Source organism: Polyodon spathula, chromosome 4, assembly GCF_017654505.1.
Source record: "Polyodon spathula isolate WHYD16114869_AA chromosome 4, ASM1765450v1, whole genome shotgun sequence".
In the NCBI taxonomy this organism is placed as follows: Eukaryota; Metazoa; Chordata; class Actinopteri; order Acipenseriformes; family Polyodontidae; genus Polyodon; species Polyodon spathula.
The window spans coordinates 81,094,572-81,120,282 of record NC_054537.1 but is presented as its reverse complement, the minus strand read 5'-3'; the positions used below and the strand labels follow the sequence as shown (position 1 = coordinate 81,120,282).

Below are 25,711 nucleotides of genomic sequence, written 5' to 3'. Positions count from 1 at the left end.
TGGTAGTTGGGAATGAATGAATGAATGAATAATCCATTTCCAGTTAGAGGTCAGTCACGTGAAACAAGAGTGTCAAGCAGATGAATTGTGAAATCAGTTGTCCACTAGTCATTAATAGTTTTTATCCCTTTGTTACCGGTAATAAGTGTTGAGTTGAGACAGGGTGGTGTCAAATTAAATAAATAAATAAATGCATCCTGCTTTTTTTTTTTTTAATTGAGAAAATCTGGGACCAAGGCTGTCCAATTAAGCGATGGTGTCAAGTTACCCACCAGCTGAGAACCGAGGTTGACTATTAAAAAAAAAAAACACACAACATTTTTAATTAACTGGCCAACTTCATTTTACTGTACTTTTACAAAAAGTCTACGGACTAAACTAAAGGCGAATGTGTATTCTGTTATTTTTATAGTCTGTCAACACTAACCTTTAGAATCAACATTCACTGCCAGTATTTCAGCTTTTTCAGGGATACACAGTTTTTTAGGAGTCCGTTGGAAGCAGTCTGGAACCTTTGGTGTTCCACCAGTTTTCACTACCTGTTAAAATACAAAAAATCAAATATGCATCAGCAGAGAACGATTTTCCCTCGCATTTTTCGACATGCCAAGCAATACCACAGTTCAATGCTGCTGTGGTTGCTGGGTTGTTGCCTGATGCCATGGAGTGCAATGTTATGCTTGCTGTTGCCAGGATGTGTTATGCCGCAAGTGAGTGGTGGCATGTGTACGACAGAGATGTCAGCTTAAGCATTATACAGTGCGCAGCACAATAAACAAGCTCTGTGGTTAACCTACAATACTGCTTTGTGTCAGTTTTGTACAATTGAACAGCGCAATTGAGGTTGTATCTTTGTAAATGCATATTTGAGGTTTTATTTTCTCCACAAATTGAAGGTGGTAAATGTGGGCTGCATCTTAAATTGGAGGGTGTCTTAATTGAAGGATTCCATTTACTGCAATCTGGCAGTGGATTACTTTGAAACTACAAGCCTTACAATTACTGTAGAGAAAGGACACAACTGTTTCGCTTTTTTAAAGAAATAATTAGTTTTTTTGTGCAAATGTTAAAATATATTTTTTATATTAAAAAAATACAAGCTTGTTTGAAAAAAGTTTCAGCCTACGCCAAGGTCTACTCTGCGTCAATGACAAATGTCTTAACTTCTGTTTTAGTTAATTTTACCAGCCCTGGACGACACATACCTGTAGTTCATCTATTCTCAGCAGTCTGCAGTCCTGCAGTAGTGAGGAGGGATCAGAGTCTGAAGTGGAGGTGCTCTGGTTGCTCACACTGTTGGATGTTCCTGGAAATTTCACAGCAACATATGCACCATCGACTTTTAGTACCTTAAGTTAAAAGAAAGAACTGTTGCAATTGCAGTATCTTTAAATTAAAGCAGACAAAAAAAATCCATTATCCATTCCAGGTATACAGATTCACCGTAAATCCAGATGTGCAAGTAAAATCTTTATAAGAACTTAAATAGACCATAAATATTAAAAAAAAAAAAGTAACTATTTTGCTTAATAAAAGCATGTAATATCAAATTTGGGTTTTTCAATTCCACTCTTCAAAAGATGCATAGTTGTACAGAGGTCTAAGATCCTATACTGAAATGATAATGAAAACAAATTCAGAATATGAGACAAGAAAAGTTTTGTCAGAAATGTTTTTTTTCTCCCTCTTAAATTTACTTCTAATTTTAGAAACTGTTGCTAAAATTCTTGATAGGGTCTGAACTTGCTTGGGAGTCAATGTGATCTGGGCCTTAAGCAGTTTGTTTAGAAAATTAAGCTAATGTTAGTACGTAGAAATGCAAGCTCAAGAGACCACAGCCTTTCCTGGTATACTGTGAATACAGCAGGGTGTTGGTGTATTTCTTTTAAAAAAAAACAAACAAAAAAAAAAAAGACTAACCTTTCCAACTGGAACATTCTTCACATCTTCAACAAACACAACTTCTCTCAGGGACCACTGCTCTTCATTCACTTTCTCCTCTTCTTTTGGTGCTGGGGTTGAGCGCCGTCGCTCTGTAAAGCAGTAATTAATGACGACACACAAAAACAAGCCTGGAATCACATTTAGATGTTTTTTGTGCTCCAGGGGCCCTAGGGAGGAGCAGAATGACTACTGTATACCCCTCCCTATTAATATGGCAGACAGGATCAATATTTTGATATGCTGCTTGTGCAAGTAATTTTTTACCCAAACACACAGGGCCCTTAACTCGACTTGGCTGAACATACATGATAAGATTGAAATCCATGTTGATATGGAAGGCTATGCACCATTTCATTATGTTATATATGGCACAGTACCACTAATGGTAGCACTTCTATGCCTACATTAGTTACATGAAGAATAGGAAACACCTACTATACGGCAGGGATGCACTGCTGGCAATGGAAGAAGTGTCACTACAGGTGGATGCTGGGGAAGGAGGCGGTCCCATCTCAGTCTTCACAGACTCTGGTTTGTTTTCAGTCCTAATGTTTGATATTAATTCAGTAATTGAGTCCTTTTATGCTTTTATTAACAAAAACTAAAAAAAAACACACAATATATAAAAAGATAGACTGCAGAGTTGACATTTGGTGGAGAAAAACAAGGAAAGGGTGTGCAGTTAAATCCTGGACCAGGCCTGTTTTTACAAGCCCGCCAAACACAGCAAATTACACTAGGTAGTAACATTCTTTTCCCAGCCAAAAACAGAAATAAAAAAAAAAACTGGTTCCATTTGTGTCGTTGTGTCTAAAAGTAAAAATTACATGGTAAAAGTTACAATTCTTTAAAAATAAAATGTCTGCAATACTTAATTTTTAGTAAATTTCAATAAGACAGTAGGATTTCTGAATCTGAAGATACAATCCAATCAAAGCCCTGAAAATCTCTCTGGAATATACTGTGCGATAATCAATTACATATCCTAATAAAACATCTGCATTTTAGAATACGTATATTGTATATATATATATGGATGTTTATTTTTGGCTGAAGTCTTAAATTCTGGAACAACGTGATGTCACAGTTCACACACTGGTACACTAGGAAGCACCGTATTCATGTAATGTGCAAGTAAAAAGGTTTCACTGGAGTAATTAGGGGAAAAGCTTAATGAACTGTGCAAGACATGAAGCTGACCTCATGGGATAAGAAGATTGCATGTTCAACCCTGGTGAGCCTTTTCTTGGCAGGTTTCAAGGCAAGGCAAAACAAAAACTATTCTTCCCTCCAGCTCCATACCATCTCCTTTTATTATTATTATTATTAGTTTATTTAGCAGACGCCTTTATCCAAGGAGACTTGCAGAGACTGCTGCAGTCTCACAACAACGTCACACCCGAGAGCACAAGTTGGTTAAGTGACTTGCTCAGGGCCACACAGTGAGTCATTGAATGAGCTAGGGAGCTCCCGGTTACAAGCCCTTTTCTTTAAAACACTGGACCACACAGCCTCCATGTGGGTGTGTGGTTTATGGGTGTCCTTATTGGTTGTTGTTTAGTCTGCTTCCATGGCAACCACTTTTATTGAGTAAACTTCAAGCTAGTTTAAGATGAACACTGATTATGAAAAACCAACCACCAAGAAAAAAAAAAAAGCGCCACTCACACTTTAGTACACAACTGAAATGATATCCTTACTTTGTTTCTGTAGCTTTGCTGGTCTTCTCCATGTTTTTCAAACTCTCTGGTGATCTGAGCTGGAACCTACAACTATCATTCATATTCCACACAGACTCCATCAGCACTCCGACTTTGGGAATACCAGCATTGATGGAAAAGGCAACAGCACCGGTATGGTAAAGGGGGTTGTTTCGAAGACACACCTAGCAAATAACACACAACCTTTTTGCAAGCCATTTACCAATTATACCAGTTTTATTAAAAAAAAAAAAAAAAAAAACACTGACAAGGAAAAAAAAAACTCTTGCCAAACAATCTGATTATTTTTCATATTTAAGATTAAAATTACCAGTAGGAAGCAAATATCGAAATGCAGCGCCACAAGCTTAGGTTTACCCGAGTAATACCAGCATGCGTCTTTAGCATACAAGGGGCTTGTGTCGATGTTACGGGATTTAAAACAAAACCTGCTATTTGAAGTACAGATACATGGCTAAGATAGAATGGCTAAAATGGTAATCACATTTTAAATGTTATTTTGCTCCACATATCACATATCCTTGCCTAAATGTATTTTTATTACCAGCTTGTGTATAGAATTACTAAAACGGGATCATTAAAATCTGCTGAAAAGAAAATAAAAAAAAACCCACACTGGCATTACTAACCTGCGTTCCAACAGTAATATTCGGAATTGAAGAGATGCCTGCACTGGACTTTGGCTTTTTGTTCTTTGCCCTGGCCTTTTCAAGCATCTTTTTCCGCTGACTAAAGGGCACAACACCCCTAGAAGTAAAAAAAACAAAAACAAAAAAACAAAACAAAACAAAACAAAACAAAAAAAAGACAGCAAGGATGTTTAGTACTACTGGAAAGTTGAAACTTTACAAAAATAAAGGTTTGCTTAGTGCAATTTGCTGTACAGTAGACTCGCCGACCAGGAAAATAACTCTTTCAGATTACTGCACTGATCCTAATCTGAAGTGTGGCCTACCAGGGTCTAGATGATTATTGAGAGCCTAATTTACAGAAGCTAATAAATCCACATTGCAAAATAAACAGTGGGTACCAATTTGTTTTATTGGTTCTTTCAAGATGAAGTGGACCAAGGTGGGTATTTATTTATTTACTTTACTTTGTCAAGGTAAGCAAGTTAAAGGTAATCAAAACTGACATTTGCACTCCTTATTTGCATGCAAACAACACCTACCCCTGGAAGCCTGTCAGAATTTGATTGTTGAGATGGACCTTATTCTAAATCTAAATAATCATTGAGTGGCTATTCAGTAGTAAATAATGGATACTTGAATATTCTACTTTGACATCAACACGAAGATCAATTAAGAATTTATAAGAATCTGACAAGAAAGAAAAGGAACATGTGCTACTCAGAAATGTACTACCCTACTTACCACCAATACAGACAGTTTTCTAGCTGTGCACAGGTGTAAAGAGCACAGCAGTGCAAGGAGACAATCCGCTCTCCCTGCAACTCAGGAAAGGTCTGGGTGCTGTGCTCCAGTTTAGAAGCTACTGTGCTGAGTGTGTCATCAACCCAGGTTGCCACCTAAATAAAGACATGAACAAATACATTGTGAATACATTCATTGTGTCAAAGAACTTTTAAAATTAATTCTTTTTTTTTTTTTAAGCTCCAAATATATTTTTTTGCTTTTTGAAAAAAAAAAAAACACACACAACAGGTTTATTGTAATATTTTATTGCTTACTTTAATCTCAAATGGGTTAATTGCAGTGTACCAGTGGTTTAGTCCACTTGAAGCAGAGTAACTTTGGGACTAGAAACAAGAGTCCCAAACAACAACAATCCCAGTGAACAACAAAATTAGTCTTAATTGCAGCACACTAATCCGAAGATCTAGTTGGTTTAGCTGATCAAGTTAGCCTGATCATAGGAACCAATCCATAGAATAGAATATAGAACATATACATCAGGATCCTAAACTATTTGAAAAATCATTCTGTTCTACACAGTGCAACTATAATTAGACCACATCACTTCCCACCTCTTCATACAGGTAATTTATAAAATGCATTGTTTTTGTTCCATCGTATTGCTTTTCAACACCAGCAGGACTAATATTTCATTTAAAATGTCATTGGAATGTAAGCTACATAACTCACACATTGTTAAATAATGTACATTTGCAAGACAATCTACACATCCCCATTCATCTTCAGGTTTACTCACCTTATTATTTTCAGTGGCAACAGTGGCTCTGATACTGTTTGCTGAAAGGAGAGTAATTTTCTCACTCATTAACCCTAGAAAAGCAGCCCTGGGATGATGCATGGAAGGATTCTGCAGGAAAGGGGAAAGAAAATAAAGGTTACTACACATTGCAAAAAGCACATTCTATGCAATACTCCAAATAAATGTAGCACAATACAATACCTGAGAATTTCTGTATGGTTCAACTTCACTCCATTTCCACTGGTATAGCTCTCCCTTGGTACTCACTGCCACCAGCTCAGAGTAAAGGGCACCAATGCTGACAAACTTTGTCCCATCCTAAAAACAAAATGAAGGTTAGCTCTACTTTAAGTAATCTACTTTGGTAAATGGGCCACTACATTGTCCAAATTACAGATTTCAGGAATTGGAGCAAGTGTGGCAAATGTAGCTTAAAAAGGCAATGCCGGCATATATATATTTAGAAGACAACTGTAGGCCACATTTACTTTGTTTTTTGTATCCTGCCTTGAACAAGCTGTTGAGTCAAATTCTGTGCAGCCTATTGATTTGGCAATCAGTCACTTGTGCGCTAGAAAACAAATTACTGTCTTGCTTACCACTGAACAAACCAATACATTTCACTGTCACAACAATATTCATTCAAATAGTGCATTTCAACAACCATGTACAGTAATTGCAGGAGATTTGAAAGAATCTGTTGTCTGACCAGATATCTTGCTGATAAACTAAATGTCAATTATGGAAACAAAAATCTAATCTTTTGTTTCACTGTGTATAGGATGCAATATGGGGGGGGGGTGTCCAATTAAGTAGCAAATGATCTTGTTTATATAAAATAGTAAATATTAGCTTGAAAACCACAGTTCTAATAATGAACTTTAAAACTAGCATAGATTTAAAAAAAAACATGTATTTGGTTTTCAGCCGACTTTTTCAGCTTTAGATCTGATCATGTGACACTAGTAACATCTTGAAATTTTAAATAAACAAACACACTAGAACCACCAACCTTATCAGGCCACCATTGTAGCTCTTCCCCAAGAGATACAGGGCTCTGCACTGGGATATTCTTCTTGTCCATGGTCAGCTCCCCTTCCCTGCTTGTAGAGCCTCTTTCAGCATCGAAAGAGGCTCCATCAAGCCACCTCCGCTCACGCAAACGTAAAACAGACTCACGCTCACGTAACAGCTCTGAGTCTCTCTCTAAGGGAAGAAGGAGAACTGGTATGCAATGGGGTCACACCAGTGGAATAAAAGTAAGCCACTCTCTGGGAAATACCCTACACAAAAACTATAAGGCAAAATAAAGGCTACCTCACAAATGAACAAGCACATGCAAAATTAATAAATTCATGTTTCAGTGGCAGCTATCAAACAACCTGCTCTAGAGAGCTCGCTATATTTCTCTGGTGTGCCCATGCATCTCATGTTTGGAGCACAAAAATGAAGCATTAATAATAAAACACAGACTAAGCTCAAGTATAAAGTATCTTCCCCTTCCTTGTCAATTTACCTAGCCTTTTTGCACGCTCTACTACAGCTGCTATAAAGAGTGCAGCAAAGGTTAAAGATGAAAAGCAATACAAAAATTATACAGATGACTTGATAATCCAACCCCAAAAGGTCAAACAAATAAATGAAGGTAAATGAAAACTTAAATTCTGATTCTAAAGTTATGAAAATAGATAAGTGGTCATATCCGATATACATTTGCCTACTGACTCAGATTTAGACCATTCACATTTTTCTGAACAGAATGACTTAAACTTAGCAAAAACACAAAGAACATTTAGTCAGTTATGAATTTAGTAATATTTTCAATTGACAAACTATCCTTCCCCATGTGAAACTACTTAAGAAAAATTAGCATTTTGGGTTTATAAAATTTAGTATAAAACTAAACTCCTGTGTTGATGCCTTTCAGAACATTGTTTATTATACTTTTGACATGAATACCTAAAACATGAATCCATCCATTGTACACAGATTGAAAAGGAGCTTGATCAAGGCTCAAGTTCTAGATTAATAAGTGAGGATAAAGAATGGTTTTGAATTACCTCGTGATGAGCCAAGTCTGGAGAGAGAAGAACGGCGAAATGAGGGATAACCAAAGTAACTGATGTCTTCAGAAAACATGGCATCCGCATCAATGATAACACTGGGGTGTGCGGAGTGGATGTCTGCATCTAGCAGAGACATTAGATCCTCTACAAAAAGGAAACAATTGAAAGTTAAACCAAGACCATCCATATATATATATATATACACACATACATACACACACACACTTTTAAATACTGTTATTCACAAGGACCATAAACAAAATAAAAAAACAGTACGAGTAAATGTACAAATAAATAACTCATCTGACACTTTCATCACTTGAAAATACATAACACAAGAGGAGGAAGAGGGAGCAAAGGGGTATATTACTGTGAGAATCCAACACCAACCTCCAGGTAAATAAGATTCACTTGCTGTGTCATCACCATCATCTCCATCCTCATCATCACGACTCAGCAAGTTGTTTACAGCAAGATTTACATCCAGGTTAGTTCTCTGTAGTTCACGAATTATCACGCTCCTGGACTTCCCCTGCAGCACAACCTGGGCCTGTTAACCAACAGTTCAACCATCAATATCATCATTTTCAGTTTGGGAATTTGATGCACCCAGATAACCGAAACAACCTTTTGACAGTATACATTTCAAAACGGATGGTTTTGTAAAAATGCATACCACACACACACACTATGTGTATATATATATATATATATATCACACACACACACAGTACCAGTCAAAAGTTTGAGTACACCTGCTTGAAACCAGGTTTTTCATGATTATCTATGGTTTTAACTTGTCTGTAAACACTTAATATTTTATTATATGATACGTGTACTTATATAAACTGATTAATCATAAGTGAATTGCATTCAAAAATTGTATCTACCCCTGAAATAAAAGCTCAGCTAAATGCTACTAGAAGTACAGATGCTTCAGCATCAACTGTTCAGAGGAGATTGCGTGAAGCTGGCCTAACTGGAAGAATTGCTGCAAAGAAACCATTGTTAAGAGTGCAGAATAAGAGAAGAGACTTGCCTGGGCCAAAAAACACAGAAACTGGATGTTTGAGGAGTGGAAGTCGGTCTTATGGACCGATGAGTCAAAATGTGAAACGTGGGTCCAACCACCAAGCATTTGTAAGACGCAGAGAGGGTGAGCACGAGTGGTTTCCACTGTCAAGCATGGAGGAGGCAGTGTCATGTTCTGGGGTTGCTTTGCTGGTGACAGAGTTGGTGATCTTTACCAAGTCTAGGGCAAGCTAATCCAGCATGGCTATCATAGCATACTTCAGAGGCACGCCATTCCATCAGGATTATAGCTAGTTGGGCAGTCCTGCATTCTTCAGCAAGATAATGACCCGAAACACACCTCAAAGTTGTGCAAGAACTATCTGGAGAAGGAAAGTGAAGGACAACTCAATCTAATGACCTGGCCTGCCCAGTCTCCAGACCTCAATCCCATAGAACTTGTATGGGACAAACTGGACAGAAGAGTCAAAGCAAAGCTACCCATAAGTGCCCTACATCTCTGTAAATTGCTGCAGAACAGCTGGGAAGACATGTTGGGTGATTTCCTGCTGAAACTTGTTAACCGAATGCCTCATGTTTGTGAGGCTGTTATTAAGGCAAAGGGTGGCTATTTTGAGGAATCCAAGATTTAGTGACAATTTTCAATGGTCACAATTTGTGAAATGGTTTCAGCTAGTGTGTACTCAAAGTGGTTTAACTTGTAGATAAAGACTTTCAAGCTGCAACTCACATAATGATCCAACAAAGCAACCATGAAGACCAAGGAGCTTTTGAAACAAGTCAGGGATAAAGTGGTAGAGAGGCGAAGAGCAGGAGAAGAGTACAAGAAAATTTCAAAGGCGTTGATTATCCCTCTCAGCACAGTGAAGTCCATCACTAAGAAGTGGAAGATGCATCATACCATCCAGATCAGGTTGCCCTCCCAAACAGAGTAGCCGGGCAAGCAGGAAACTGGACTGGTATGTCACTCTGAAGCCAACAATGACTGACCTTGAGAGATCTGCAAAGTTCTGTATCTGAGATGGGAGTCAGTGTTTGTGAATAAGCATGTAGATGATACTGCAGACATGTGGAAAAAGGTTTTGTGGTCAGACGAGACAAAAATAGAACTTTTCAGTCTAAATTCCAAGTGTTACGTTTGGCGCAAGCCCAACACTGCACATCACCCAGTCAATACCATCCCAACTGTCAAGCATGGTGGTGGCAGCATCATGTTATGGGGATGCTTCTCTTCAGCAGGGACTTGGAAGCTTGTCAGGATAGAGAGAAGAGTGGATGGTGCAAAGTATAGGCGAATCCTGGAGGAAAACCTGTTTGAGTCAGCCAAGACTGGGGAGGAAATTCACATTTCAATGGCCTTAAGTACAAAGCCAAACCCAAACTGGAGTGGTTGAACAGAATTAATGTTCTTGCGTGGCCCAGTCAAAGCCCTGACTTGAATCCAATGGAGAATTTATTGTGAGACTTGTAGATTGTAGTTCATCAACGATCCCTAACAATTATCAGAACTGGAGCAATTTTCCTGTTGGGAAAACACTTCACCATCCTACTGTGCAAAGCTAGCAGAGAGCTATCCAAAAAGACTCTCAGCAGTAATTGCTGCAAAAGGTGCTTGTACCAGGTACTGACTTAGGGAGCTTATGCAACCAAAATTTCATTTAGTATATTTTATTTGCAAGTTTTTCTGACATTTAACCTCCACCTTATATTACAGTGTTCAGTTTAACCACTACAGCTTTGAAAAAATAAGTTTGTTTGAAAAATTGTTCATACATTATTTGTAATGTAACAAAATGTGACACTATTGGTAGGGAGTGAATACTTCTGCAAACCACTGTGTGTGTGTGTGTGTGTATTATATATATATATATATATATATATATATATATATATATATATATATATATATATCACACACACAACAAATCCACACAGCAGCTCTTTACAGTATAATCGTAAATCTCGAAAAACTACTCACTTCTAAATCTTCTGTAGTCATCTTTGTATTACTTTAGTATAAATACATGTTAATTTCTATTCATATGTTGTATTTTTCTGACTTTATGTGAACGAAAAGACACACATCTGCCAGTTTTCCCATTGGAAATAGTGATATTTTGAAATATCACTGTCCTGGTCACAAAAGCAAAGTTTGTGGGGAATAATACCCATTTTCTATACTTTTGAGGCATAAGCAATTGGGAAATAACACTTGCTACCCAGGAACAAAAATTGTGTTACATAGTGCTATAGCTTTATTAAAAGGCAGGTTGCAAAACAAATAAACGAAACAGTAATGAAATACGCAATTTAGCTTGCTTACTTTGGGAAAGCTCTGCCTTGAGCACAGTACATTAGGTCTTTTTCAGCATAGAATGCAGTGCTTTGCCATTGTTGCCATCTTATTTGCTTTCTTATACACTACATGTTTACTACCGACATTATGATATTTAATGGTACTGACTTGTACATGATCACGCGAATTATAGCAAAACTTTAATACTATCCCACCATCCTCCTATAGATAATCAGATTTCTTTTAGCTGTGTCTTATTGAAACATTGCTTTTTTTTTTTTTTTCATCGTTTGTGCAGCCACCATGTTGAGTTTTAGCAGAGACATGGAGTGGTGTTGAATAAACTCGCAAAGTACTATATACAAATGTGCATGTTCAACTAATGTGTTGATTGCATTTTTACCAGTTTTAAAACACTTGAGATGATTTCTGAAATGTTTTTTTTTTATTAAAGGGAAATAAAAACAAAAACCATCAAAGTGTGAGAATTGTGATTTTTATCTATGTTTAATGGTGCATTTATACTTATATATTTATAACAGGGGAAAATTGTGCTTTACTGATTTTAGTATTCAATTATACAACAAGCTTTGTAAGAATGGTCTCAAAACAACAGGTTTACCCCATGAGACTGGAGTCTTGACTGAGGTTGATATTTATAATAACTTGCAAAAGTTAGCAAACTGAGTACAAAGGTTGTTACCAGTTACTGCGAAAAATGCACACATTTTAGCCTTAGAGGGAATGCTGATGGAGACCAAAATGGTTGCTACTTGGAGCACTGGGACAAATACAATTTCCAATTCACTAGTCTGTTACACACCAATAGCAAACATCAGTTGCAAACATTTTTCCAACACTAACATTTGTTTTTCATAGTTTTCTGTAAATTAATGCTTCACTAGACTGTTTTGTTTATATAAAAACAGGATTAAAAACATAGCTTTGATCCTGATTTTAGTTTGACGAATTAAGACAAGGTTAAGTTTCATGAATGTAATTCTGAGTTAAAATGCAATAACCCAATGTCACAAGGCACTACGAAAAACACTGTGCTATCTTCCAATTTGGTGTCGTAGGGAACTTCAATCTCTTCATTATTTATGTGACATGGTTCTCTTAATACCCTGATTTATCTGTGGCTGCTGGGGAACTACCCAGTGCAAGTTCCCATATGCATGCAGGAATACCAGAAAACAGTCATTTTTACTGATCCAAGGTATTTCAAGAAAATCACAGTACATAAATTACTTAAAACTTGTTATGTATCTCCTTAGAAACACACCTGGGAGATGAGTTCCTCAGGAATGACTGATGCTGGGATGACTGGCTGAGGCTGACTGCCCAGGAGCCCTGATCCTCTGTCACGCCCTGTGCGAATCACTCTGGTCTGTCTCCTCGAGTCTCTCGCTGCTGTTGAGGATCTTCCAGTGGAGCCACCGCCACCTCCACCTCCACCTCCATTCACCCCAGAGCTCCAGCGGCTCCTGACAACCCAAAAACGCAAACCTGACAAGTTAGATTATTAAAAAATATAAAATATTCACATCAAAACAGGGTTACAACCAGAACACCATGTAGTAACCCTTTCAGGACCAGGTATTTCAGTGGGATGCTCCGCCCAGGACCAAGCGTTCTATAGCTGTAGTTGACTCTCTTCCTATAAAATCACACTAAAAATCTATTTTTTTTACAGTAGCATCTTGGATGTTTCGGCAAATAAGACATTGTTTCACCTGAGTGATTGCAATGACATAACATTTATTCTCAGGGTCTTTATAAGCAACAATGGGCACTACTCCCGATTATTTTCTCAAAACTGTTATAAATAAAATAGTTATTCATTCCAATATCAATAATAAGAAAACACATCTGATACAGTTTGTCCAAAAAATAGTACCTGCTTACATCCACTCATTTCTTGATATTTATAAATGTTGTAAAAACATGTATACCAAAACACGACATAATAAATGTTCTAATATAATTACAAGTCAAATATCAGGTTTACAGTGTTTCCCTTTATTAGCTCTAAACAAGTTCTTATGTTTTGTTTCTACTTTAGTCTCTGTTGGCAGCTGTAAACAGTCTCCGCCCTTTAGAAACCAAACCAAAAAAAAAAATCATCAGGAAGTGAACGTCAGTCCCGCCCCTATCCACTGATGTGTGTTTCAAGCCTGTACTGCAAAGTACAGCAGCCCTGCAAGTCATCAAAACGAAGTGCTTTATTTTAGTCCTAGAAGTCCTCTTCAGTATGACAGTGTTAACACAATCCTGGTCCTTAAAGGGTTAACTTTAGACAGGTTTATTTAAAAATTAAATCTTGTGCTGCTGTATAGTACCTTTATTAGATCAGCCACGATAAAAGTGTTTATATTAGAAATGTACATGTAAAAGTGTACAAAATGTCAGTTTCTTTTAAAACCATTTTCCAGAAATGAAGTCAAGAAACCAGGAAGGAACTAATATTCCACACAGTTGCCTTCTTCAGTTGATAAGTTTGAATATGTACAAAACTGCCAAATGTTTATTACAATTGGTTTGAGTTAGCGTTAGCCCAAAGGATTGTAAAACACACTGCACATCTTTACAGATGGACTACTACATGTGTGCTTTTTAAATTGCTGAACATTAATTTTTAATTGCCACATATATATTTTGTAACTTCAGGAAAAACTACCTTTGAGAAACATGATATTTTCACGATTTATTAATCTGATGGAAGTGTGCATAATACATTGGACTAGAATAGAGCTTTGTGTCACTTGAATTTAGAAGCACTTTTTTTGGTTGTTCTGTAGCAATCTGAAATCTAATTTAAGGTTTAAGTGACAGCTAACCCTGCCAAAACTTACCCAAGGGTGTTGCCTGCCAGTCTGCCCAGTGTGTCAGAACCAGACAGAAACCATGGCGGATCACTAGTCCTGCCTGGCCTGGAAGTCCTTCCTGTCCCTGAACCACTGCTCAACTTAGAACTGAGGGCGGGGGAAAAAAAGGGGGGGGGGGGGGGAAAAAAAAAAAAAAAAAGATCAGTTACACACTTAAGGCTTAAAGAAAAAGTGCAAGTCCCAGGTCTTACAGCTCAAGGACTTGCATGGATTTATTTTTATATGAAGACCAGCCTGAGCAACACCCTTAGGGAATGTTTTGGATATTGCATCTGCAACTCATTTCTTTTGCTTCGCTATCAAATTTAAAACAGAATGATTTATTTTAATGATATGAATATGCATGTACATCTGTAGAAAGACATCAACAATTGAAAGTTTTGGTTTTTACTGTGAAGCAGCTTCAGTGTCTTTCAAAGATGTTTACTTTTTTTTTGCAGTACAGTGGAACACCAGGCAGCTGATTAATGTCTCATCTATAGTTTTCTATATTGCTTCTCCTTTAAAGACATGGTTTGCCTCAGACAGGATTTTTAAATCTTGCATCCTTTATTGCCTAATAGGTTAAGATTTGTAAAATTGCACCTTGTGTATTTGTACAAGTTCCAGTTTACATTCATGCACATAGATTTACTGAACTAACAATTACCTATCAGTTCTCAAACAAATTAAAAGTATGCAAAACAGAATTCACTAGTTCTGTAAAATTTGTACAAAATGTGCATTTATGCCTGTAATAAGACATATACAAATCCCAAACCAAAATTATTCACACCAAGTGCAATCTTAACTGCCATGCACTACTACAATGGAAGTTGTGGGCAAATCTAATAAAACAGACGGACTAAAGACAGCAAAAGGCTCTATAAGCATTCAAGACACTGTCTATATTGGTACCTTATCCGTTGGTTTAGAAATCCTAAATAGGGTAAAGAACACCCGAATAAGGCCTCAACATACCTGCAGTTACCAATATGCATTTAATTGCTTTAATCTATTGTTAAAATACTACAATTAATTGATTAAACAACTTTGAAGCTTAAAATGCAGTTTAGAATCTTCTGCATTCACGTGCCAAGTGTGTCAGGTTGTATTAAAAGATGCATCCTTTTACAGAATATATATTAGACTATTACTTAGTTATAAGTTATTAGTTATAGGTTAAAACATGTTCTTTAGGGTGTCTCTTGGCACTAATGTTACCTTAGTTCTGCTGCTATGGACAGTTCTGCTGTGCTGCTCATGAACTTTGCAGTTTTCAACTCGTCATATAATTGAATACTAATCAGTGAAGCACAACCTAACATTTAGTTTAGAAATATAAATATTCTGGTAGACAAATCACAATATTCATACTTAAGTTTTTGTTTTATTTCCCTGTAAAAAATATCAACTGAAGCATTCTGAAACTGGTAAAAATGCAATCAAAAATAGGCATTTAAGTATAGTATAGCAATTGAAGACAACATAGCACATGGAATTTATTTTTTTTCTTGCTTGTAGTATCTTCTATATTTACCGCAAAACACCACCTTGCAAAATGTGTCCACGGATCCGGATTTTACAAAACATGTAGCTGGAGGACAGGGCGAGCTTCAAGCAGTACTGCCTCTATGACACAGGGGCTTTTTAAACCTTACATATATTGAAAAATTATTGCAGCACATGGATAATAATACTTTAAGAGACTAATACATCGCGTTTTAATCTTCAATAATTGTGTATTATGTAAACAAAACCCATGCCTTTAAAAGTGACACATACGCATATATCTGTAGCAAGGACTTATTTTGATTTCAGACGTTTAAGTTAGTGAAAAAAAAACTAATAAATCTATTTTGGATTTTGTTTGTTGAAAACTAAAATTTTGTTTGACCACCCTACCTTTGGTAAGAATACAAGAAGCCAGACTCTCTTTTTGTTGTTAGAAAGGTTATGGTACAATTCTTACCCATCATTGCCATCAGGTTTACCCAACTCCAACCTGTCAGGCTGAACTGCGAAAGCAATTCTACAGATGCGACCATCCTAGGACAAAAACACACAGAACAATTAATGGTGAGGGAACATATTCATGGAATATATTCACATCAAATAATTTGTAAAAATAACAGATATAACTTTCTGTAATTTGGAAAAACAATTACCTCCAAAAGAAATGCAGTATGGTTTGGTCCCACAACACACTGTTTAATGGTGGCCTGTTCCAACAAATTCAGAGGGGGATGACTACCAAAAGAATACAAAATAGATATTTTTTAGAAGCAGGTTGACCAATATTCGATTATGCAGGTTGCCGATATGGATACACAACAGAAAATCTAATGGCCGATGCGATGTTACCAACATAACACTAGAAATGTTACTGAGCCTGCCAGACAATGTGTACTTGTGACAAATTCCATTAATGGTTCTACACAAAAAGTGATAAAAAGTAAAATGAATGTTGTATTTTGCAAATGTGTTAATTGGTATATCATTCTATTATAGCTGGTAACAGTAATATCCTTTTCTACACACATGTTGAGTGAGGATACCAGAGGGTGCAAGAACCAAATGTAATATTATTGCTACTGAAAATTATGCTGTACACAAGACACATAGCATATGCCTTGGATTGCTACAGTAATGTCTTGGAAAGGACACATCAAAATGGATTTGCAAAAATATACGATACTGACTCAATTTTGGTTAGCCATTACGTTTTGCCTTTATAAAACAGGAAGTACTGTAGTCAGTTTAACCAAGACTCCTACAGCTTAACACTAGCCCCCCAAACCCCCCGGTTACAATAAATATAAAAAAAGAGTCCCAACACATATTCACACAGTACATGAAAGAAAAAATACTATAGCCTAGAGTATAGCCAAATGCAAAGCGGTGAAATAACCTGGTGAAGATCGTTGCAAAATCAAGAGAGTTATCGCGTTATCCACAGAATGTGACAGCTGGACATTAAGGGTCCCCATTTTTTTTGAATGACAGTAAAAAAAAAAGTGACTTCTGAAAACTGGCTACATAAAAACAGATACTCACCTGTTTAGATTGTATTTGTTGAGTTTTTCAGAAACTTCTCGTAATCTGTTGAGAGATTAGAAAAAACAGCGATGTCATTTCTCTTTTTGCGTCACCTGGTCCCATGAGATTTTAAAAGGTTGTAAGGACACTTTGTATAACAGCACAGTTCAGATTAGCAGGATTTTTTTTTTTTTTTTTTTTTTTTGCTGGGGAATTCAAACAAATTGCTACGTCAGGTCAGAAACAGAAAGCAACATTACTTTATTATCTTACTGTTGTTTATCATACATTATAGGTCCTTCCTATACATTATTATGCTTCCACATGGACCAAGAAGCACTGGGCAGCAGACGAATAAAATTTCATAGAAGCTAGAAAGACCTAGTAACCCAATCATGTTGTGACCAGAGACATATTTAATTCTTTCAAACAGAGCTGACAAATTAAGTGAATTGTTCATCCCCGATCCTACTTTTAACTTGCATTTCATTTTTGCAGTTGCCTAATTTAACATTGTGCTTTTTATTTTCTGCACTAATGTAAAAAATTAATACCTAGTGGAGAGTGTACACTGACAGCAAGTCAGTTGTCAAATTAGTTTTTTTTGCTAAGACGACTGTTCATCTACATCTCGGCCATCTACTTCTGACTACAAGTACTATAGTGACCGAAGCAGTTGCAAGCAGTAGTAATGCACAAAAACACGAACGACAAATATATTCTTATAATTTTAAACGGGAGATGAAGTATCCGTAGCTTTGGAGATGGCAAGATATATGGTGTGTGGAATTTTTTTTTTTTTATATATAGTGTGTGTGTGTGTGTGTATATATATATATATATATATATATTTATTTTACACACACACGGATATATAGTTTTTCAATAATCTTCACTTAAGACACATCGATGCTGTTGGTGTTATTGGAATACAGAAAAATATTAAACACATAGATGAAGGCAACAAACAGTGCTTAGAATCCCGTCTTGTCATGTGAACGCTCTACAGTTAGCAAATATAACAAAGAAAAAGGTGTGTGTGTGTTTATATGTATATCTATACACAGACAGAGATTGTTTAAACTACTACATACCATAGAGTTTAAATGTTCATAAAAATGAAGCAAATGTCACATCCCTAGAGTTTTAGCCTTTTTGTTAAAATGTATATTTGATGGATGGGACGCAAAATTTTGGACATGTGCATTTCAGGAACGCATGAAAAGAAAACCTAGCGTGACCGATGTATATATGTATACATATATACATACATACGTATACATACACAATGGCACTTACAATGACACACTTTAATCAATTTAAATGTATAGGTTTTATTTTTTTAAACTTCAACAAGCTTTCAGCTTTATTTTTATTTTATATTATCTGTGATGTATACAGTTAAACAAGCACTATCTGCAAGTCTAAAAGTACATTACTTTACTCACAAAATCAAACATTTCCTCATCTGACACTTCTCAAAATACGATCACAGGTTACACTTGTAGATTTGTGTGAAATATTTGACAATTTCTTTGGTAACTTGGATATTTATAGCACAAATATAAAAGTCTGATTGTACTTTGGAAACTTCTGTGTCACATTATACAGAGTAACAATTCCAACTTCCTGTTGTCTGTGCCTGTTTGACACTGACAATGGGGGCGTTGCCCACAAGTGTATTCGCATTCACAGTACAGCAAATAACAGACCAAAGCCATCACAGAGCCCCCCCTCCACCCCCCCCCCCCAAAAAGGCCAATTTTAGGACAGCTACATTTACACTATAAAAAAATAAAAAGACCTAAGCCGTCTTAAAAGTGGCTTGTGTAAACGGGATATTATGGGAACATTTTAGTGACAGGTTATTTTGGAAACTCATGTTTACCACTGTGTATTACTATTACTTTGATAGAAAGCAGTTCATGCAGCAGGGTACAGCAAAGCAATAACGACCTGCCATTTTCTTTCAGTAAAAAACTACTGGCTTAATCTACAAGCTTGGTTTTGAAACAGCTGCAGGAGACCCTAGGGTTTTCATTATAAGGAACCGAGCTAAGAAACAGCACTCCCTTTAACTGTTTTCTTACAGCTGAGGTTAACAGAAATGCTAACAGAACAGCTGAAATATAAAAATAGACATCTGGTAAATAAATGGCTGTGTGGTCATTCAATTTACTCTCCAATGTAGATACTATACAACATTACCTTGAACTCATCAGTACTTTCAATAAATACTATACAGATAGGCCAAAATTTTGCACCACTTAGAATTTTAGGATTGACAAAAAATATATATATATATATATATATATATATATATATATATATATATATATATATTATATATATATATATATATATAGATATAGAGAGAGAGATAGATATATATATATATATATATATATATATATATATATATATATATATATATATATATATATATAGAGATATAGATATAGATATAGAGATATACACACACACACACAATTTAGATATTTTATTTATCAAGAGTATGTCGGAAGCCATAAGTCTAAACCCATCTGTCAACACTAAATATCACATTTTTCAATTTGTCAGGATTTTCATTAAGTATTTAGGGCCCAATGAAAACAGTTCTAACTCTATGGGGAGTGCTGCTTGGTGCTGCTCATGAACTTTGCAGTTTTGAACTCGTCCTATAACTGAATACTAATCGGTAAAGCACAATCTCTGTATTATTTAAAAATACAAATACTCCGGTAAACAAAAACAAAAAAATAAGACATACTTTAACATTTATTGTTTTATTTCCCTTTTAAAAAAAGACAATTTCAGAAATATCATTCAAGCACTTTGAAACTGGTAAATGTGTAACCAAATAATTTCGTCGAAAATACACATTAAAGTCTACAGTAATTGAAGACGTGCATTTTTTTTTGCAAGTTGAGTTTATTCATCATGTAACTTCACTCTCGTGTCTGCTGAAACTCAACATGGCAGCTGCACCAATGAAGAAAAATTCAATGTCTCAGTAAGAGCTAAAAAAAAAAAAAAATCATATTATCCATGAGTTTTGCTGCCGCTCCATTGACCATGTATGAGTCAATACCATTAAAAGATTATATTGCCAGTCATGAACACATAGAGAACAAGAAAGCTATTTTTTCTAAAGGAAATTGATCATTTTACTGTGTAAAGGATGTAGTCAATTCACTACACACCATTTGTTTTATAAAGACATTCTGTCCAGATACACACCTCTTGTTAAATTTAGCAAATAAGGCAGAATTAGCAAATAAACAATTGGGAGGATTAATTATGCATTTCGTGTTTCATATTTTATCCTGATTATTGTAATGCCAGTAAAACGCTAAACTTAATTTGAAGTACTGTACATAGGATTACTCTCACGACATTGCTGGACTGTTACTAAACTGTTTCATATTTGTCATTGTAAAGTTTTACAAGAAGCACGTGTAAGAATATGTAACCTATTTGTAACTCCAGTATACATTAAAGAAACACAATTAACCATAAGCAAACTGCTTAAAAAGAATCTGAATATAACGTGAACTGACGTAAAATGCAAATAAATACTCAGTCTCTTCCAGTTGCTACCCAGTAAACACTGATAAAATTGAGGGCCTCTTTCTAGTACTTATTTGTGTAGGTGCTGTACTCTGTACAGTGAGATGAAATACGGCACAGTCCTTAATATCTTGCAACTGGTTTTGGAACTGTCAGGGTCAGCAAGCGTTGGTTACCTTTTCACTTTCATGAATGGCTCAATACATGGTACATGGTTCTAAGTGCACATATTTGATTTGCCAGTATAGGGAGTAGCCACTACACACATACCAGTTCTATAGAACTCCAGCTTATAAAAAGAAAGACTGTGTAGGCTTTGGACAGTAACATTTTGTTTGGTTATGTCACAATGACATGTCCCTGGTCAAACCAGAAAAATCTTAAAACAAGGAAGAGCAACAGTGTTAGAGGAGTTTCCTTTCTCCCAAGAGTTAAATGTATCCAAAGTTCATTGTATAATAAGGGAAATGTGTCAAACAGAAGAAACCAAAGGAAATGTGTGTGGCATAAATCAGAAAGCAGTGAATCTATGCAGCTAAAAACATTTATTTTGGATGAAAATACCACTATTTAGACAATTTTTATATTTACAAAAAAATACATGCCTGCTTTTTTCTGAATATATTATTAATTTCCTCATTTTTCAAATACATCCTGACAAACGCCATTTTTTTGCCAGTACTTTTATGCATCACAGGTAAAGTACTGCAATTTACTAATCAAATGGTAATCATGAAGTGATAATTCAAAGATTAAAACACAAACCCAAAAAGGTATACACACAGGTGCCTGTGAAAATATATTTAAACATAAACTTTGCTTTATGTTAAACCTCTTTCATACTGGCACTCCTACCCGGGTCCGGACCCGGGTCTTGGCTAACCAGGTCACAATCCCGCGTGGTGTGAAACCATGTATCTGGGTGGAACAATAAAACAGCTAAGTTCAGGTTACCAGAAACAAGTAATGTGTTTGGTTTTATGGAAAATTTAGCAATTAGGACACAACACCAATGGTCTGTTGGATGTAAAAAATATAAATGACCAGTAAATCTAGAATCCACAATAACCCAGGCATCTTTGCCAATAAATAGGAACTTATAAAATTTCAAACATATCGAGATGACATCAAAAAAATATAGAACATTTTGCAAAGAGCAACATGTCATTTGAAAGGGATAAAGCTTCAAATTACCCTAGCCCAAAAATAAATTAAAAGAAAAAAATTATAAAACTGCAGTGACAGAGTTGCAACTGAGAAAAGACAAGAGATCTGACCTTAAATATCACACATGCACAAACATTTGTCCTTCCTGAGTCTGAACTTTCCTATACAGTAATGGAAATGAGCAGTTTCATCCATTCTTGGGTTTACTATGGGTTTAAGAAGACACTCGAGCTTGTTACCTACACACAGCTAATCAAGCTGGTATTAAAACCTGGAATGGTTGAAATTGCTTTGCACTAGGTTTCTTATTTCCATCCCTGATATAGCCTACCTTTCAGCCTTTGTACAACTTGCTGCCTGACAAGCCAACAGAATATATTTTGGCCCACAACCAAATACAAAATTAAAAAATGTGCACAATATTTCATTCAATTTACTATTAATACTGCAGATATGTATTTCACGTCTCTAGACTACTAACTTAGCTCTGTCAATAGTTTTGCTGATTAACAAAGCAGGAACATAAGCACTTCTGCTTTTGGAAGCTATCCAACAATAAGATCCCTTGGCCTTGATTAGACGCTGGAAAAAAAAAAAAAAAAACGTAATTGGGAGTCAAACAATCACAGGCTGATGTGAGAATTGTCTCATTTAAAATTACATAAAATCTAAATTGTAAACAAAAAATGTTATTACAGAAAATGGAAATAAACGACAACAAAAACTGCAGTGTTCCAGTTAATAGGCAGGGCTAAAGATCATATCCCTCTCACTGACCTGGTTGTGTACAGTCAAAGTTAGTCAACTGGAACATGAAAGGCAGCAAAAGAGTTGTTTTGTTTTTTTTAGGACTGAGAAACAAAAAAAAAAAAAAAAAACAATCTGGTCCCTTTGCACCATCCAATTTGTTATGTCTCCACAGAGAAATGTTAATGTCAAATACTCCATCGCCTCCAGCTTGTGACTCTTGTCAGTGTTCTCATTGGCCCAACTGTTGACTGCTCCCAACATGCTCTGAAATTTCAGACATTTACAGCAGCAATCACTTGTCTCCACTGGGAGACTTTCCAATAGCCCATGCATGCCCTACACAAACAGAAACATAGTGGGAACCAGCAGAATATTACCTGCAGTGTACAGAAAATAGCAAGCACTTCACACAGTACATCCTTCATCGGAGTTGGGAATGCAACATGATTTATTTATATTTTAAACAAAGTGGCACTGGCCTTTGAAGTTATGGGTAAAAACTGTCAATCTGGGATGGACTGTCAGACATTCGTTGTGTAGCCAGGTCCTCTATGAAATTATGGAAGATAAAGCTACCAAAAGAATACTTACTTAACTAATGTCATAATGACCCAAGTTTATATTATGGTCCCCTGGTCCCTTAAAATAAGTTGCCAAAGAACTTCCAATAACAGAAGCCTAAAAAATAGCAATTCACAATGCTTTTGAGGAAGCAGGGTCAACCTGGGTAACAGAAGCAAATACACAATGCACGTATCAATACCCCGGAAGCAGCTTGTTACAGACCCTTCCATCCAAGCTTCTCTGGACTGAATAGTCAGCCCACACGCTGATTCAAACTGGCTCATGGTGTGTCTCAATCAATAAAAATGACTAAACAAAATAAACAGAAATGTTCCTTGCGGAAATGAAACCTTCACCAGGTGAGGCTGTTTTATTTTGTCAGCTTTAAAACGGCTGTCCAGAATTTTGTCTTGCTTATCCTGGACCAAAGCATGTCGACCCACATCTTGAGATGGGTCACTGCGACCCAGGTCAACCCGGGGACGACACAGGTACGTAGTTTCACACTATGCGGGATTATGACCCTGGTAGCCAGACCATGGGTCGGGACCCAGGTAGGACTGCCAGCGTAAAAGCGGCTTAAGATTAGCAGGACATTTTCTCTTTAATTTGCAGGTCCTGTCCATGTTTTGATGCTGGCAAATTTTTTCTGGATGCCCTGCTTTGTTTGTAATACATCTGGTCTAGATGTAGCTGTCCTAGCAATGTTAAAACTGTTATAAACAGTTAGACAATGGAGTGGGAAACTGAACACCGTTTAAATGTTAAATACATTGACTTAATTGCTTGCCCACCACTGATACATTTATATTAAATAACACAAATTCTGATTTAAGGGTTAATGGTGTTCCACAGAATTCAAAATGTCTATTTAATGTCACACAACATGAATGAGTTCAGTATATTGATGTTGTGACTTAACTTTACGTGAACTAAAATAATTATCTAATTTCGAAAATTGTTACTGTATACTAAAATCATTTTAAAAGTCTCAATTATTGAATTACATGCTAGGCTTCTTCTTAGGTAGGCCTAATGTGTCGTCAGGTCAAGATTTAATAAAAATGTAGCCTAAATGAAAGCTAATATTTGAATAAATAATTGTGTTTAATGAGATTCAGTATTAATTATTTTGTCAATGTATGCACAACGACGAAACGCATCTTGACCTATTTGCCACTGATTAATGAAAATATGTAAACATAATGTCAACAGTCCCGGTATATGCTAAAATACTGTAATAAATACCTACATACTGCAAACAACCAAACTATGAATGCGCCGACAAGCCGTTTCTTTATCGATTATATATACTATATATTTAGTGAAAATCTAGAAAGCACTGAATTACAATAACCCACTAATGACTACACATGACAGACTAACTCAACGAGAAACAAAACTACAGTCCAAAAAATATATGGTTAATGTTAACGTGTACTGTGTATACATTATCAGAGAAACAAAACTACCACCTTATTTTGACCTGCTAAACAAAAAGCATAGACACGGTGGGCTTAGTGTAATGCCTGGGAATCATCTTGCATCCGAAATAAAGACATCGACTGAAAATAATTAATTTTAAAACAATGTGTTATAGCTGCAAAATAAATTATTACTATTATTGTTTGTATCCTGTGTATACGAAAAGCGCAGTTCTGATGTCGTTTAAACGCACATTTTATTAATCACATAAACATAACAGCAATTTTAACAAACACAACGTTTTCGGTCTTCATTAAAATATGCTTATTTCCGATTGCAGAAAATTATCAATATTAATTTTCATTGAGGTTCCCTCTTTTTTTTTTTTTCTCCCCCCCCCCCCATCCCCCAACCCGCATTGTCTGTCTTAGTTCAACTCTGACTAATGGATCCTTCCAGCCAGTCTGCGTCCATAGATAGACTGGGCGAAAAGCCGGGCCTCTTATTTTGCTGCATATCCTGCCTGTACTCAACTAGAACCCCAACTAACTGTTTCGCCATTTTTTTTCTCCCAATAACTAGAGATGAACGATGTTGTACCACACCCTGCATAATCATTTTGATTTAAGCCCCCTCATTCCCCGGCTACAAGAAATACCTGTCATTGAGCTGGTCCTCAGTCCCCGGCAACGGGTGAACCACGAAGTGTATAGACGTCATGAGTTCAATCCAGAATAAGACGAATAATTGGGGAAAAAACGGGGGAAATGCTATCTGCACGTTAACTGCAGTGGTTAGGGTTCATATAAATCGAGTTAAATGAAGGAACGCGAGAGCCTTAAACTACTACCTCCTTAACCACACACCGCCATCTTAACTCTACCAGCTCACTCAGTCTGTGATGGGTAGCACAGATACAAACTCGAAGCTGATTGGATCCCCAAAGTTTACGGTTTACGATGTAAGAATGGAAATGATTGGCTAGAAAGAAGAAAGCAGGGAAAGAATTCAAGAGGTCGATTTTGTCATGCGAGCGAGAGGCCTCGGCGATGTGTCTGTAATGGAAGTTTAGTGAAATAATATCGTGTGTTATTT

The 25,711-nt window shown here is 36.3% G+C and overlaps 1 protein-coding gene across 8 annotated transcripts in view; it reads right to left on the bottom strand.

The window, feature by feature from the left end:
* LOC121314934 (E3 ubiquitin-protein ligase UBR5) overlaps window positions 1–25,511 on the bottom strand; it is a 58,557-nt gene extending 33,046 nt beyond the window's left edge. For 5 of the 8 annotated variants that reach the window (XM_041248703.1, XM_041248708.1, XM_041248707.1 and 2 more), the window contains exons 1-18: window positions 25,275–25,511; window positions 17,159–17,203; window positions 16,270–16,351; window positions 16,074–16,150; window positions 14,090–14,209; window positions 12,520–12,721; window positions 8,297–8,456; window positions 7,901–8,050; window positions 6,853–7,064; window positions 6,042–6,158; window positions 5,838–5,948; window positions 5,039–5,193; window positions 4,295–4,412; window positions 3,645–3,829; window positions 2,380–2,489; window positions 1,921–2,033; window positions 1,206–1,349; window positions 428–539 (exon numbers count right to left, since the gene is read on the bottom strand). In XM_041248703.1, coding sequence (XP_041104637.1) covers window positions 428–539; window positions 1,206–1,349; window positions 1,921–2,033; window positions 2,380–2,489; window positions 3,645–3,829; window positions 4,295–4,412; window positions 5,039–5,193; window positions 5,838–5,948; window positions 6,042–6,158; window positions 6,853–7,064; window positions 7,901–8,050; window positions 8,297–8,456; window positions 12,520–12,721; window positions 14,090–14,209; window positions 16,074–16,150; window positions 16,270–16,351; window positions 17,159–17,203; window positions 25,275–25,336 — 2,275 coding nt within the window. In that variant the 5' untranslated portion in view covers window positions 25,337–25,511. The remainder of the gene's footprint in view (window positions 1–427; window positions 540–1,205; window positions 1,350–1,920; window positions 2,034–2,379; window positions 2,490–3,644; window positions 3,830–4,294; window positions 4,413–5,038; window positions 5,194–5,837; window positions 5,949–6,041; window positions 6,159–6,852; window positions 7,065–7,900; window positions 8,051–8,296; window positions 8,457–12,519; window positions 12,722–14,089; window positions 14,210–16,073; window positions 16,151–16,269; window positions 16,352–17,158; window positions 17,204–25,274) is intronic. The other 3 variants (XM_041248705.1, XM_041248710.1, XM_041248711.1) reach the window with 2 other exon arrangements.
* Between the last annotated feature and the right edge of the window lie 200 nt (window positions 25,512–25,711).